The following is a 17,718-nucleotide window of genomic DNA, read 5'->3' as shown; positions in this document are numbered from 1 at the left end:
CCTCGCCACTTAACCCACATTATATCAACAGACCACCAGTAGACAGACATACTCTACAACCTGCTCTGACTCTACCAAGCCCAGAGGACCAGCGGTCCTCAAGGAGTTGTAGGTCTCCTGGCAACCTAACTTTTGTCCTGGGCCGCCTCAAAATTCAGGTGTGGCACCACTGATTGGAAGGGCTCTCCCAAATTCCAGGAACTGACTTGGTCAAGGGGTTATCTCTCGCCTTCCAGAGCACTGCCGCAAACACTGAAATAGAAAAGAGGCACACGGTCAAGTAAGAGCCCACCTGCCAGCCTGTACTCTAGAGCACCATCTCCTAGACTGCAGACCAAATCACATCATCAAACAAAAATCATGACGTACCTTCAACACACATCTGTGAAACCCAGTGCCATACAGTAGTCACAAGGAAGGAACTTGTGTAGAGTCCTGGCCATCTGAAACCACTCAGAAACAAAGCTAATCACCTATACACAATACACACCAAAAACCCTCAAGGGGAAAAAATAACATAAAAACAAAAATCTCCATCCAAATGACAGCAATCTCAAAAAGATAAAGAAACACCAGTCCTCTCAGATGAGGAATAATCGGCACAAGAACTCCAGCAATTCAACAAATCAGAGCGTTTCGTTACCTCCAAAAAAATCACAATAGCTCCCTAGCAATAAATTCTCACCAGATTAAAGTGTAGTGACATGCTTTATGACAGACATGCAATTCAGAATCTGAATAGTAACAAAGCTCAATGAGACTAAAGAGAAAGTTGAAACCCAATCCAAGGAAGCCAGTATAACCGCCCAAGAGTTGAAACATGACATAGCCATTTTTAAAAAGAACCAAATTGAACTTTTGAAGTGGCAAAATTCAACACAGGAGGGAGCTTCAAAACTAGATAAGACCAAGCAGAGGAAAGGACTACAGAGCTTAAAGACCAGTCTTTTGAATCAACCCAGTCAGACAAAAATAAAGAAAAAAACAATTTAAAAATGAACAAAACATCTGAGGAATGTGTGACTTTGTAAAGACACCAATCTATGACTCACTGGCATTGCTGAGAGAGAAGGAGAGAGAGTAAGCAACTTGGAAAACATATTTGAGGATAGAGTCCATGAAAATTTCCCCAATCTCATTAGAGAGGTTAATTGAAAAATTCAAGAAATTCAGAGAACTTCTACAACCATCCCCAAGATACACAGCCCATCAGACTTTCCAAGGTCAACATGAAAGGAAAAATCTTACAGGCAGCTAGAACAGCTGCATCAGGTGAACAGCTGACCTCTCTCTGGCAAAAACCTTATAAGCCAGATGAAAGTGGGGCCTATTTTCAGCATCCTTAAAGAAATTTCAACCAAGAATTTCATATCATACCAATCTAAGCCTCATAAGTGACAAAGAAATACAATCTTTTCCAGAAAAACACTAAGGGAGTTCATTACCACTACACCAGCCTCACAAGAGATTCTTAGGGGGTTCTAAATATGGAAAAGAAAGAATAATACCTACTACCGCAAAAACACACTTAAGTACATAGCCCATAGACCCTATAACACAACTAGACAATCAAGAGTACAAAGCAACCAGCTAAAAACATCATGGCAGAATCAAAATCTCACATATAAATCCTAACCTTGAATTCAATGGTCTAAATATCTCATTTAAAAGGCACAGAGTGGCAAGTTGAATTAAAAAAAAAAAGCCAATAAAAACCAACAGTCTGCTATCTTCAAAAGACACATCTCACATGTAATGACACCCACAGCCTCTGAATAAAGGGATTGACAAAGATCCATCAAGCAAATAAAATGCAAAAAACAAGGGATCATTATTCTTAAAGAGACTTTAATCAAACAACAGCCAAAAAAGGACAAAGAAGGCATTACACAATGATAAAGGACTCAATTTGCCAAGAAGACATCCCTATCCTAAATATATACCCACCCAACACTGGAGCACCCAGATACAAAAACAACCAAGTACTTCTAGACCTACCAAAAGACGCAGTCACACAGTAACAGTGGGGAGCTTCAAAACCTCACTGGCAGTGTTAAGACAAATCACCAAGACAAAAAACTAACAAAGAAATTCTGAGCTGAAATTTAACACGAGTCACTGGACCTAACCGACATCTACAGAATACTCCACCAAACAACCACCAAATATACTTTTTTCTCATCCGCACAAAGAACATACTCGGAGATCAACAACATGCTTGGCCATAAGGCAAGTCGTAACAGATTTTTTTTAAAAATGAAATCACATGACACCATACTCTTGGACCATCGTGCAATAAAAATAGAAATGAATACCAAGGAGATCTCTGCAAACCACACAATTACGTGGAAATCAAACAACTGGCTCCTAAATAACTTTGAGAAAGAAAGAATTTATGGCAGAAATAAATATATTATTTGTAATAAGCAAAAAGAAACATCATACCAAAACTTCTGGGATACAGCAAAAGCAACATAAGAGGAAGGCTTATAGCACAAAACAAATAGGTCGAAGAGTTAGACAGATCTTTAACAATCTGACACTGTGCCAAGAGGAACTAAACAACAAGAACAAAATAACCCCAAAGCTGGCAGCAGAAAAGAAATAACTAAAATCAGAGTATGACTGAGAAAAATTGAGACCCAAAAATCCGTACAAAGGATCAATGAAAGCAAAAATTGGCTTTTTGAAGGGATAAACGATGCTAACACACCACTAGCTAAATTTAAAAAAACAGAGAACATCTAAATAAGCACAATCAGAAATGACAAAGATGACATCACAACCAATTCCACAGAAATACAAAAGATCCTTAGAGACTATAATGAACACCACTGTATACACACAACCAGAATATCTAGAAAAAATGGATAAATCCCTGGAAACACACAACTTACAAAGATTGAACCCGAAGGAAACTGAAATCATGAACAGACAAATAACAAGTTCTGAAACTGAATCAGTAATTTAAAAAAAAAAACAAAACAACCTACTAACCAAAAACAGATTCAAATCAGAATGACTTAGAGCCACTTTCTACCAGACACACAAAGAAGAGCTGTTAACAAACCTGCTGAAACTATTCCAAAATATCGAGATGCTTCTCTCCAACTCATTGTATAATGCCAGCAGCATCTTGATACTAAAAGCCAGCAAAGACACAACAAAGAAAGTTCTAGTGGCTTGAGGTATCGGCGGGAGCGGCCGGGTGTCGGGAGGAACCGTTACGGGGACTGAAGCTGTCGATTAAGCCTGACCAAGACGACAACCTCCCAAAAGCACCGAGACTTCGTGGCAGAGCCCATGGGGGAAAAGCCAGCGGGGAGCCTGGCCGGGACTGGTGAAGTCCTGGGCAAGAAGCTGGAGGAAAGGGGCTTTGACAAGGCCTGTGTTGTCCTTGGCCAGTTTTCGGTGCTAAAGAAAGAGGAAGACCTCTTCTGGGAATGGCTGAAGGACACTGTGGCGCCAACGCCAAGCAGTCCCGGGACTGCTCTGGATGCTTTTGAGTGGTGCGACCCTTCTTGTGTTGCTCTCTGGGAAGCTCTCAAGCCCCAGCCCTCAGCCGAGTAGGGACTCCTCCCCTGTCCGCTACAAGGGAAAGGAGTGCCATTGCCGTACTCACCCCCGGAGTACTGCGGGGTCTTTGGGAGTGTCTTCCCCTATCCATTTCAACGTTTTTGGATTCTCGCTCTTGCATGCCTCCCTCTTCCTTTTTCCGGTGCCAGTTCCCTGATGACAGGTACTGGCTTTCCTTAACGGATTCCGGGTCCTATCCCTCACCCCCACCCCAACTTTCAGTCCGTTTGATACCATCTGGCTCCTTTTTTAGCAGAACAGTCACTGTCCTTGTAAAGTTTTGTAGATCAATAAAGTCAGTGGCTTTCACGGAAAAAAAAAAAAAAAAAAAAAACTACAGCCCAATATTTCCTATGAATGTAGACACAAATGTCTCAACAAAATATTAGCAAATGAAATCCAGCAACACATCAAAAATTTACTTCACCACAATCAAGTCGGGTTTTTTCTTGTGATGCGAGGTTGGTTCAAAGTACACAAATCAATAAATGTGTGTTCACCACAAAAACAGAATGGAAAAAGAAAAACCATATGATCATCACAAAAGATGCAAAAAAGCTTTCAATAACATCCATAATCCCTTCAAGAAAAAAAATCAACAAATTAGGCATCAAAAAAATAGACCTCCAAATAATAAGGGCCACTTTGTAACAAACCCGCAGCTAAAATCACAGAATGGGCAAAAGCTGGAAGTGGGGGCTGAGTGCAGTGGCTCATGCTTGTAACTCCAGCATGTTGGGAGGTGAAGACAGGCGTATCACTTGAGGCCAGGAGTCTGAGACCAACCTGGCAACACAGTGAGACCTTGTCTCTATAAAATAATAAAGAAAAAATTTAAAGAAAAAACAACAAAAAAAAGTTGGAAGCATTCCCCTTGACAACTGGAACAAGACAAGGATGCCCCATCTCACCACATCTATTCAGCACAGGACTGGAACTCCCACCTAGCCAGAGCAATCAGGCAAAATAAAGAAAGAAAAGGCATCCAAAAAGGAAAGGAAGCCAAACTATCTCTCTTTGCTGATGATGTGATGCTATACGTAGAAAACTCTAAAGAGTCTGCCAATGTATCCTGGAACTGATAAATGACTTCAGTCAGAATGCAAAAAGCAATGTAAAAATATCAGTAGCATTTCTATCGCCAATAAAGTTCAAGTGGAGAGACAAATCAAGAATGTAATTCCATTTACAATCGCCATACAGAAAAAAGCAAAATACTTTGGAATGCATCTAACCATGGAGATGAAACGTGTCTAAAAGGAGAACTACAAAACACTGCTGAAAAAAGTCATGACACCAAATAGAAGATACCAAAAAAATGCAAAAACATTACATGCTCACAGATTGGAAAAATCGATATCAGTAAAATGGCCACACTGCCCAAAGCAATCTACAAATTCAATACTATTCATACCAAACTACAAATGTCATTTTTCACAGCATTAGAAAAAACCATTCTAAAATATCATGAGGAGCCAAAAAAGAGCCCAAACACCCACAGCCATCCTAACCAAAAAGAACAAAACCTGATGCATCACACTGCCCAACTTCAAACTATACTCCAGTAAACAAAGGCTACAATGAACAAAACAGCGTGGTACTGGCACAAAAACAGACACACAGACCGATGGAACAGAATAGAGAGCCCAGAAATAAAGCCACAAGCCCATAACCATTTGATCTTTGATAAAGCCAACACAAATATGCAACGGGGAAAGGACTCCCTATTCAATAAATGGTGCTGGGATGACTTGCTATCCAGACATAGAAATATGAAACTTGACCCCTAGCTATCACCACATATAAAAATGAATGAAAGCTGAATTACATTCTTAAAGGAAAGGCCTCTAACTATAAAAACCCTACAAGAAAACCAAAGAAACATACTATTTGAAATCAGCCTCTGAATATAATTTATGAATAAGTCGTCAAAAGCAACTGCAACAAGAGTCAAAATGAAAAATTGGGACCTAGTTAAACAAAGGAGCTTCTGCATAGAAAAAGGAACCATTCAAGAGACTAAACAGGCAACCTAAATAATGAAAGAATGTATTTACAAGCTAAGCATTAAACAAAGTTCTAATATCCAGAACCTATAAGAAACTTAAATCAACAAGCAAGAATTTCAAAAAATATATAAAAGCGGGCAAAATACCTAAATAGACATTTCCCAAAAAAAGACAGAAAAGCGGAGGGCAAACATGAAAAAAAAGCTCATCTCACTAATCATCAGAGAAAAGCAAATCAAAGCCACAATGAAATGCCATCTCATACCAGACATAATGGCGATTACTAAAAAGTCAAAAAATAAGCAACATCAACCCAGATTTTGGCAGAGCTGCTACAGCGAAAGGGACTTGGAATACACTGCTGGAGAAAATGGGAAATTCATTCAGCCACTGTGGAAAGCAGTTTGGAGATTTCTGTCATGGAACTAAAAATAGAACTGCCTTCAACCCAGCAATCCCATTAGTGGGTTAAATACCCACTCCCTCCCAAAAATCATTCTAACAAAAAGACACATGCACCCATATGTCTGCTGCAGCACTATTCACAATAGCAAAGACATGGAATCAATCCAGAAGCCCATCAATAGTGCACTGGATTCAGAAAATGTAGCACACATAAAATACGTAATACTATGCAGCTATAACAAGAACAAAATACTGTTCTTTGCAACAACATGGAGGTAGCCAGAGGCCATTATCCTAAGCAAACTGATGTGAAAACAGAAAACCAAATACTACACGTCTCACTTCTAAGTGGGACCTAAACATTGGGTCCTCATGGACATAAAGAGGGGAGCAACAGACACTGGGGACTACAAGAAGAGGGATTGAGTTGGGACAATAGTTGAAAAATGACATGCCAGGTACATGCTCACTACCTCCGTGATAGGTTCAATTGCACCCTAAACCTAACCATTATGCAATATACCTTTGTAACAAACCTGCACATGTACCCCCTACATCTAAAATAAAAGTTAAGAAAGAGGCGGTGGCTACGCCTGTAATCCCAGCACTTTGGGAGGCTGAGGCGGGTGGATCACGAGGTCAAGAGATCGAGACCATCCTGGCCAACATGGTGAAACCCCGTCTCTACTAAAAAATACAAAAATTAACTGGGCATGGTGGCACAAACCTATAGTTTCCAGCTTCTCGGGAGGCAGAATTGCTTTAACCCAGGAGGCGGAGATTGCAGTGAGCCGAGATTGCGTCACTATGCTCCAGCCTGGGACCTGAGGACAGAGCGAGACTCTGTCTCAAAAGAAAAAAACGAAAGAAAGAGAAAGAATAAAGAAGATGAAAATAAAATGCCCTTTAAACTTGCAACGAAAAACACCAATACCATTCTTCACAGAAATGGAAAAAACAATCCTAAAATTTATATGGAACCACAAAAACGCTAGACTAGACAAGCCAAGTCTGAGGGAAAAGAGCAAAGCTGGAAGCATCACTCTACCTCCAGCTTTGTTTTGAAATCTACCTGACTTCAAAATATATTACACGCTTACAGTAACCAAAACAGTATGGTCTTGGTATAAAAACAGAAAATTAAATCAGTGGAACAGAATAGAGAACCCAGAAATAAATCCACATATTTACAGACACCTGATTTTCAACAAAGGTGTCAAGAACATACATTGGGGAAAGAACCCTCTCTTTGACAAATGGAGCCAGGGAAACTGGATATTTGTAAAAAGAAGAATAAAACCAGGTCCCTATCTTTCACCATATACAAAAATTAACTCAAAATGGATTAAACACTTAAACATGAGATCTAAAATTATACAACTACTACAAGAAAATATAGGAAAAATGCTTCATGACACTGGTCAAGGCAAAGATTTTATAGCTAAGTTATCACAGGAATATGCAAAAAAAGCACAGGCATAAAAACAAAAATAGGCAAGTGAGGCTATTTTAAAATTAAGTTTCTTCACAGCAAATCCTTTGTTGAACAACCAACAATCTGTAGGATGGGAGACAATATTTACAAATCTATTCATCTGAGAAAGGTCTGATATCTAGAATATACTAGGAACTTATCAGTAAAAACAGTTAATAATCCCCCTAATGTGGACAAAGAATTTAAATAGACATTTCTAAAAAGAAGAGGTACAAATGGCCAACAAATATATGGAAAAGTACTCAACATCACTGACAGCAGGAAAATGGAAATAAAATTCCAAATGAGATATCGTCTCACCACAGTTAGAACGGCTACTATATTATTTAAAAAAAAGAAAAAAGTAAAAAATCCTGATGAGGTTGGAGAGAAAAAGAAAACTCTTATGCACTCATGGAGGGAATGTAAACGAGTACAGCCATTATGGAAAACTGTGGAAGTTTCTTAAAAAACTAAAAATAGAAGTGTCATATGATCCAATAATCCCACTACTATTTATCCAAAAGAAAGAAATTCAGTACATCAAAGGGATACCAGGATCCCCATGTTTATTGCAGCACTGTTCACAATAACCAAAATACAGAATCAACCTAAATGTTCCATCAATAGATGATTGTGGTTGATGAGTAAAGAAAATGTGATATATGTACACGGTGGAATACTATTTAGCCATAAAAAGAATAAAATCATGCAATTTACAGCAACATGGATGAAAACATTGTGACATTAAGTGAAATAATTCAGGCACAGAAAAATAACTACTGTGTGTTCTCACTCATGTGGAAGCTAAAATTAAAAAAAAAAGTTTTTGGAAGTAGAGAGTAGAATTGTGGGTAACAGAGGCTGAGAAAGGTAAGGGGGAGTAGAAGATGGGGAGAGGTTGTTTAATGGATACAAAATGATAGCTAGATAGGGGGAATGAATTCTAGTGTTCTGCATTGTAGGATGAATATGGTTAACTTTTCTCTTTTTTGTTTTTTTTTTTTTTTGAGACGGAGTCTCACTCTGTCACTCAAGCTGGAGTGCAGTAATGCAATCTCAGCTCACTGCAACATTTGCCTCTGGGGCTCAAGTCATTCTTCTGCCTCAGCCTCCCTAGTAGCTAGGATTACGGGTGCGCATCACCACACCTGGCTTGGTTAACTAATAGTTTTAAAAAGCTAGAGGACTGGATTTTCAAAGTTCACAGCACAAAGAAATGGTAAATGTTTGAGGTGATGGATATATCGATTAGTCTGATTTGACCATTATACATTGTTTACACATATCAAAATATCACTGTGTATACCATAAATATGTACAGTTATAAGAGTCCACAAAAAATAAAAGGAAGCCAGATGTGGTGTCACAGGCCTGTGATCTCAGCTACTTGGAAGACTGAGGCAGGAAGAATTCCTGAGCCATGGTGGTCAAGGCCAGCCTGGGCAACATAGCAAGACACCATGTCTAAAAAAAATACATAAATAAAAATAAAAGCAAAATCATTCACCCTATACATAGACTATGGGTGAAACTTAATGGCTTGCTTCTAATGAACAGAATGTGTTAAAAGGGATAACACCATGTAGCTTCCATAATTAGGTTAGAAGAGGCTCTCTGCCACAGACTGCTCGCCTTGAAACCTAGCCCCCATGTTATGAGGAAACGTAGCAACAAAGAGAGCCTAGGAGTTTCAGTGTAGAATGTTTGGGTATCCTGCCCCAAACTAAATTTCCAACCAATAGTCGCCGTAAGCAACAGACATCTTAGTGAACAAATCTTCAGATGATTCTAGTCCCTCAGCCTTTGATTTATCCCAAGTGAAGCTGAAGGGAGCAGAGGCAAGCTGTCCTGACCAAGGTTTTGGCAAACCACAGATTGGTGAACTAAACAAATGTTCTAAGCCACTCAAATTCGGGTAATTTGAGTGGAAAAAATAACCAGAGAAATAAATTTAAACAAGGAGACAATAAGCAATAGAGTAACAGACCCAGTAGAAATTAGTCTCCTTTAAAGTAAGAGCTAACAAATGTTAAGGTTAGTTTATTAATGACAACTCTAATGGGAAGCAGCAGAACTTTTCTAACTGTATGAATCAGAAAAGCCAATTTATATGATAAATATATGTAATTTATATGATAAACTTCCTCCTCAGTAGCTCTTATGTCTTTCTATGAGACATAAGAGAAAGACATAAGAACTACTGAGGAGGAAGTTTAGAAAAAGTTCCTATTGATTACAAATTCCGATGACTAAGCCAGTGAGGCTTTTAGAATTTGTCCCCCGAGTTATGAAATAAGGAAGATGAGGAAGGAAGGAGATATATAATTTGAAATATAAAGTTGAAAAAACTAGAAATATTTGACTAATAACCAAAAATCAGACATTGTACCTGATTTCAAGGAACTGAAATTCTCAAAGTGATAAGCAGCTTTGGATATTTATTCATCAATCTAGGATTCAATCTTCATTTTCATTTCCTCAATGAGGAAATTTAAAAAATTATGGAATCAGTTTTAACAATCTCAAAAGTAAAACAAATGTAGTGTCCTTTGAGTGTTAAGCTGTTCAAAGCAATTTCCCCTTTACCTCATTTGTATGGAGAAGGGAAGAACAGCTCATCTTTATGTTGTACCAAAATGCTTCTCCATATCATATAAATTGGCTCTGAAATTTTGAAATTCATACAACTAATTCGACTTTTTGTTTCTGATAAATGCATGGACATTACCTGATTTCCAGCTGCTGCACTCCTGGAAGTTGTTCTTTGAATAGGTTGAAGTATTTATTCAATGAATTATGTACTGAGCTAGAAAAGCATAGCTACGCATCTCCATTTAAGCAAAAGGAGGTAAATGCAGGGAACTCTGGTTTCTCAGAATGTAGGATCTGTGCCAAGAAGAGGATTCAGCCCTCGGGTTGTGTAAGAGAGCCAGGTGCTAGGTCAAAAGAGGATCTAACTGTGAACTGCAACATGATAAATTAGCTCAGTTTCCAATGAGGAAAGATGACAGCCCAGACTTAATCTTGAGCTTCATAGATAGTTCAAATCTACACATGACTCCATGACTTATAACGACCTAATAAAACATAATGCAACAAATAGTAGATGCAGTCAGCAGATCCTGTGGCCAAGATTTGATGGAAATGGGAGTGAAGAGAGAGGCACTGGGTGAGAGACAAAAGGTGTGACTGGAGAAAAAAAATTAATGGGATCTGTCTTTGTAAGCCTGACTCTCATCATGTCATGGAGTCAGCAAGGCATAAGCTGGCCATACACTCCTTCAAGAAGCAAAAAGTGAAATTAAAGACATTCTACTACTTGAATTTCTATTCTTACATAAGACAACTCGTAATAAGCAACAGGACTGAAAATGAATTCTCCATAAATGTGATTTGGTACTGGCTCAACATATTAAAATTGAGAATCCAAAAACAAACCTACATTTTTATGGTCAACTGATTTTCAACAAGAGTATAAAAAAAGTAAATGAAAAACGAATAGATATTTCAACAAATGGTGCTGGGACAACGTGCAAAAGAATGAAGGTGGATTTCCACCAAATGTCATATACAAAAGTAACAAAATAGAACCACTGAATGTAAGAACTAAAATTATAAAACTCCTAGGAGAACACGTAGCCATAGATCTTTGTGACTGCAGAAAAATACATTAACTGGACTTCATCAAAATGCGAAACTTCTGTGCTTGAACGGAGACCATTAAGAAAGTGAAAAGGAGGCTGCGCATGGTGCTCACACCTGTAATCCCAACATTTTGGGAGGCCAAGGTGGGAGGATTGCTTGAGCTCAGGAGTTCAAGATCAGCCTGGGCAGCATAGTGAGACCTTCTCTCTACAACTTAAAATTATATACATTTTAAAAACATAATAAATCATAAGAAAGAAAGTAAAAAGGAAAGCCATTGAAAATATTTGGAAACAATATATCTGATAAGGGACTTACACCTAGAGTATATAAAGAGCTCTTAAAATTCAGAAATTTAAGATAACCCAATTTTAGAGTGGGCAAATGATTTGAATAGACATTTCCCAAAGAAGGTATACAAATGGCTCATAAGCACATAAAAAAAGGCTTAAAGTCATTCATCAATAGGGAAATGTGAATCAGAACCACAATGACATGATACCACTTTATACCTCTGGGTTGGAATCCTTTTTCAATCAAAAATATGAAAAATGTTGGCAAAGATGTGGAGAAGTTAGAACCCTCATACAATGCTGATGAGAATGTAAAATGGTGCAACCACTTTGAAAAGCGGACTGTCAGCTCCTCAAAAGCTTAAGCATAGAGTTACTATATGACCCAGAAATTCAACTCCTAAGTATATACCCAAGAGAAGAACACATACGCAAACACAAAAACTTGTACAGAAAAGTTCACAGCAGCATGATTAATAGCCAAAACATGGCAACAACCCAAAGGTCCATCAACTGATAAATGGCTAAATAAAATGAGTGGCATGTCCATACAGTGGAACAATACTCAGCAGAAAGATGAAATTAAGTACTGATACACGTTACAACACAACGAACCTTTAAAATGTTACGCTAAGTAGACGAAGCCAGTCGCAAAAGACCACCACATATGGTGTGATCCAGTTGATATGCGGTGCCCAGAATGGGCTAATCTATGGAAACAAAATAGATTGCTGGTTCTTTTCAGGGTCATGAAAGTGTCCTACAATTGATGATGGCGATGGTTATGCAACTCTGTGACTATACTAAGAGACTATGAATTTGTACACGTTCAATGGGTAAACTGTGTGGTATAAGAATTTTGTCTCAGTAAAGTTTTTTTAAAAAATTCAGTGGTAGGATCTAGATACATCTCTGAATTCTCTACTTTGGATGTACATACTATAGGTGATTTGTAAAAAAGCACAATATATTTAAAATGAAAGGAAAATGAAGGAAGTGCCTAACATTTCAAATAGTTTTTAAATTAAAATATTTGCATTTTGGAGAACAGTACTGTGGCCTTTCTGTACAAGTTATCCTGAAATTCATGAAATAAATATACACAGATTCTGTACCCATTCACAAAAGTAAAGATAAGAAATAAGACAATTTCTGAAACATTCTGTTAAACATTATCCTATGATTTAATCTGGCTTACCTAACCATGGCAATAGAGAAGTCACTAAAAAATACTTCACAGAAAAAAAAAAAAAAAAAAAAGCCTCTCAACTTCTGTGAGGAATACTAATAATTCCCAGCTTTCCTAAGGATCTTTGGAAATGATCCTTATTTTCAAAATATATGTACTTATCAGGAGAAAAGGACAGAATGAAAGCCAGAGGTTAAGAAACAAGTGCATTATAAAGATAATAAAATTATAAAACAAATTATAATAAAAATACAAAAGAAAGCTATCCACTTCAGTTAGTATCCTAAAACATTTGACACTATTTCACCACCTATAGATTAACTGTAGACATGTTAGGTTTCATACATACTTCACTGCTGATTTGACCCGATTTCTTCTTTGAATCCTGTGTCTTATCTAAATTAAATGATGTAGCCTCTGCTGTAGGTTGTTGTTTTAGGGGATCAGTCCATTCTAGTTTGAGGTGTCTCATAACTACCTGTGAAAGTATTTTTGCTACTGATTTCATAAATCACCTTATTATTAAATTATGGTAATAAGATTTAACTCTAACATATACACTTTGAAAAACATCAACACATATATGGATGCACCTTTTCCTCATGTGCACACATTCTTGTTTATTACTGAATTCAGTTAAGGACACAGAAGGTGCTATCTTTCTGCCAAATCAGTTTTCTGTTAACTTAGACGATAGATTCAGCCCACTGTTCACTCATCCCTGAAACATCTGCAATGCTTAACATCCTACTGAAGTCTCAAAAAGAAATCCGTATGTGGTTGGGGCTGCTGGTGGTACATCCCACACTGTGACATGTTTTCCCTCTTTTTTATTAGAAGCTCCAATCAACTTCAGAGTTCCTTGCATATTCAGCTGCCTGCTCAGATCCTTCCAAAAGATTCCTATCTCAGAATACAAGTAAAATTCCAATGGCCTTTGAGGCCCTGGGTAACCTGGCCTTTACCTCCCTCCTGACCTCAGCTTCTACAAGGGTCTCCCCTACTCAGTTCATTCTCGCTATATGGGAATCCTGCCACCTCTCATTAGTTTAAAAATGGGGACTCAATGCCAAACAAATAAATCACGGATAAACCCAGTTACCTTTGTACTGGTCAAAGTTATATCCAAATGACAGGCAGTGAGCCTTGAAATGAAAATTATGAGCAAATTGTTTATAAAAACATTCAAAGTAAATTATAAATACCAGTGGTAAGATTAAATCTAACATAGCTTTGCTGAAATTCACATCTGCCCCAAATTATGATTTATGAAAAAGTAAATGCCTTTAAAGAATTGAGAGGTCATAACAAGTAATTTGAGACTGAAATCATCTCAGATTTAAGTCAAATTGATATGAATAAAAATAAAATTATACCAACTTAAATGCATTACAAAACTACTGAAGGAAAAGTATTGTGGAAATATACACTGAAGTATAGCAGTATACTTCAGTTCACCTGGAAAATCTGGAATTAATGGTCAAAGTAACCCTCCTAACTAAATCTTAATTTCAAAATACTCATGTCAGGTATAAGCATTTCTGTTTATCTGCTTCATCATGGTCTTCAAACATGGCCATATAAAGGCATTGCCATGATCATTTCAGCAGCATAAGACTACATTATGAATGTTAATCTGTACCTGTTAACACTGTAACTGAGCTTAAAATTTCATAGGTGACCTAATTTCTTTACTCAAAGTAAAGTATCTTTCAGTTTTAACAGCAAATACATTTATGATCTGTATATTTTTATATTCAGCTAGATAAAACATTTAGCCATAATCAAATATTACTTTAAATTTTCTTTTAGGAAGGTTGAAAAATATTTATCTTTCTTAACACTTACTTTTCTTCCTGGTTTCTCTTTCTCACATTGATCCATGCTTTTTTTAAAATAATTACATTTATCCAGCAATTCCTTGCTCTTCTCTTGTAGTGGAAGACTCTGCTTTTCACTCTCAGCTCGAAGATTTCTGGCAACAGCCTGAAACTGGTCATGGAGAGTACTGATTGTCTTTTCTTGTCTGTTCACTTTCTTGTGAGCATCATCCAGTTGCTGTCGAAGCAATGTATTTTCATTTTGTAGTTGAAATAATCTCTCCTCTACAGATTCCTGCTTTGCAATGGATTTCTTCAGTTTGCTTTGTTCAGTTTGGTACATTTGTTCAATTTCTTTCTTCTGACACTGTGTTTGGCTGAGGTCTCTTCGCACACCTTCCAAAGTCAAATTCTTTTCTTCAACAGCATCTGTTGTGTTATGGAGCTGAATCTGTAGGCTGTTGATTTTATTTTCAACATTAGAAAGTTTTTCAGAAAGAATCTCATTCGTAGCTTGTAGGTGGTCAGACATATCAGCCTTCATTTTGTCCTGTAAATCAATCCACTCTTGTCTTATTCTCTGGAAATGAAGGTTTAGGTCTCTTTGTGTCTGACTTTGATCACAATCACGAAGGGCAGCAGCCAGTCTACAATGGTATGATTCCATTTCTATTTCCAGTCTTTCTTGGTTTTGTTTTTCATTCTCCAGTTCAGAATTGAGTATTTTGTTCTCAGCTGCCAAATCGTTCAGTTGTCCACTGTACTGAACTATTGTTTTTGTTAATGTTTCCTCATTTAGTTTAATAATTTTTTGAAGGTTATCATTATTTTCTTTCACAACTTCAATGTCCTCAAAATATTTCTTCTCCTTTTGCTGATTCTGATTTGTTATTGTATCTATTTCCAGTCTCAGCAAGGCAATTTCTTCCTGCAACATGCAATTTTCATACAAGAGATCCTTTTCTTTCTTATGCGTATGAGAAATCTAAGTAAGAAAGGAAACATTTAGTAGCACTCAGTAAAATGACATATCGTGACTTCCTCTGAAATCAAATAACCTGTACATGTATACAATGAAAAGACTTCCATAAGTGGATATTCATCTGGAAAAAAATATTGGATTGAAACTTCAAACCTCATAGAGCTTAAATTCCTAAAACTTTATAAGTTTGCCTGAAGACAGTGAATTCATGAATGTAAAATATAAATGACTAGAGAATTTTAAGCATCTCAGAATTGGAAAAGACCTCCAAATTACAACCAATTCAAAGGCATAAAATAAAAGATTAATAAATTTGGCTACATTAAAAAAATGGGCTTTATGGCTGGGTGCAATGGCTCATGCCTGTAATCCCAGCACTTTGGGAGGTGAAGGCGGTGGATCATGAGGTCAGGAGTTCAAGACCAGTCTGGACAACATGGTGAAACCCCGTCTCTACTAATAATACAAAAATTAGCTGGGCATGGTGGTGGGTACCTGTAATCCCAGCTACTCAGGAGGCTGAGGCAGGAGAATCACTTGAACCTAGGAGACAGAGATTAGAGTGACCCAATATTGCCCCACTCCCCCCCCTGCGGGAAAAAAAAAAAAATTCTTTTAAAAAAAAAAAAAAAAAAAAAAAAATTGGCTTTACACTCTGACATCTAACCTATACACCACACCATAGTAAAAGCTATAGTTTTGCATGTATCTGGACATGAGGAGGAAAAGTGAAATGTATAAAAAGACATTAATTTAAAATAAATAATAAGCTTAAGACTAGGCCACAAAAACAGTTATAAAGAGCAGAGGAGCAAGTAAACTACCCCTCCCAGCCTAAATTGCCTGAAGTTAGCTAAAGGAGACCCAGCATAGCCTCCTCCTTCCAAGATAAGGCACCCGAGCATATCTGTGCACCCACAGCTCACAAGCATATTTCTGCAAAATAAAAAACAAAAAACCTGTTCTCTTCCCCAGCTACCAGCCGCGGGAGTGAGACAGCCATGGGAGCGAGATAACCGCATAGAAAATATACATATTCTCAAGGTTGTAAACTTGTCACAAGTCAATGACTAACTCTGTTTAAACCACTTTTTCTCCTGCCTTATCTTCCCATGCCAAAACTAATACAAGCAAGGAATTTTCCTTTGTGCGGGGCTGGCAGCCATTACAGGCAGTAAGGCCACTGTCAGCTGGAGCTCCAATAAAGAGGTTCTCTTGTGTCTCTTGGTCTCTCTCTTCCTCTTGGCTTGAATTTCCACAACAGACGGAGGAAATTTCCCAATGTTCCTTAAGTTCCTTTTTTTTCCTGAGAATATTCTGTAACTATTTTATTTTTCTACCATTTTTATTGTCAGTTATATAAGAATTACATTTATTCATAAATGCTAAATCTAAGCATTATATTAGTTGCTTTTTTTTTTTTTTTTTTTTTGGAGACAGGGTCTCACTCCATCACTCAGGTTAGAGGGCAGTGGCACAATCAAATCTCACTGCAGGCTTGGCCTCCTGGGCTCAGGTGATCCTCCCACTTCAGCCTCCTGAGTAGATGAAACTAGAGGCGCACATCCCCACACCCAGCTAAATTTATTTGTAATTTTTGTAGAGATAGGGTTTTGCCATGTTGCCCAGGCTCTTCTGGAGCTGCTAGGCTCAAGTGACCCACCCACCTCGGCCTCCCAAAGCGATGGGATTACAGGCGTGAGCCGCTGCACCTGGCCTTGTACCAAGCACTTCCACATACATCACTGAGCTCATTTATGTCATAATTCTGACAGGAGAGGTCAAAAAATATGCAAGCTGCAGGATTTTCCCCAGGTCCTCTTACTTTACTTCTAGTGCTCGTCCACCAAATCATGGTTACTTCTGTGTTGTAAATATGTAAATATAAAATAAGCTTTTTATTTCAAAACACCAGTGGTAAAAAAGAAGTTATAGAGCTTTTCTCTGAAAAATCATGAGATTATTTGCTATTGTAATAATTCTGTTTCCTCTTTACAGTGTTTGAAACAGAAATAAGCATGAAACGGGAAAATACACTGAAGTACTTTTCTAAGAACAAAACCGTTATCAACAAATCATCACTAAGTTTCTCTACGGCATATCATTGTTTTCAAAGCTCTTTGTGCTGAAATGAGATGCTACTTGGAGTAAACTGTTATGTCCCCAAAAGTAAGGGGTATGGCATCTGAAGTATGGCCTCTGAACTGGCTATACATTTCATCCTTACTACCAGTAGAAATAATAATCTAACCTCTCCATTAATATATTAGAAAGATGAAATCATGTCTGAAAGCTGGAATGTCTGTTGTTAGCAAGGGTTTT

The 17,718-nt window shown here is 37.6% G+C and overlaps 1 protein-coding gene and 1 pseudogene across 1 annotated transcript; one reads left to right on the top strand and one right to left on the bottom strand.

Annotated features, from left to right (window-relative positions):
- The first annotated feature begins 3,239 nt into the window (after positions 1–3,239).
- LOC116546712 lies at positions 3,240–3,822 on the top strand (annotated as a pseudogene).
- Positions 3,823–12,651: 8,829 nt separating this feature from the next.
- On the bottom strand, positions 12,652–17,251 carry LOC116546711 (coiled-coil domain-containing protein 144A-like). The gene is made up of 3 exons (XM_032272900.1): positions 17,138–17,251; positions 14,443–15,399; positions 12,652–13,072 (listed from the first exon to the last, which is right to left on the bottom strand). Exons 1-3 carry the CDS (start codon positions 17,249–17,251, stop codon positions 12,905–12,907), a joined length of 1,239 nt encoding a protein of 412 aa, XP_032128791.1. The 3' UTR covers positions 12,652–12,904.
- Positions 17,252–17,718: the final 467 nt, after the last annotated feature.

This window comes from Sapajus apella, unplaced genomic scaffold (assembly GCF_009761245.1).
Source record: "Sapajus apella isolate SASKATOON/1434 unplaced genomic scaffold, GSC_monkey_1.0 scaffold1256, whole genome shotgun sequence".
Lineage (NCBI taxonomy): Eukaryota > Metazoa > Chordata > Mammalia > Primates > Cebidae > Sapajus > Sapajus apella.
The sequence above is the reverse complement of the archived record's forward strand: the minus strand, read 5'-3'. Positions and strand labels throughout refer to the sequence as shown.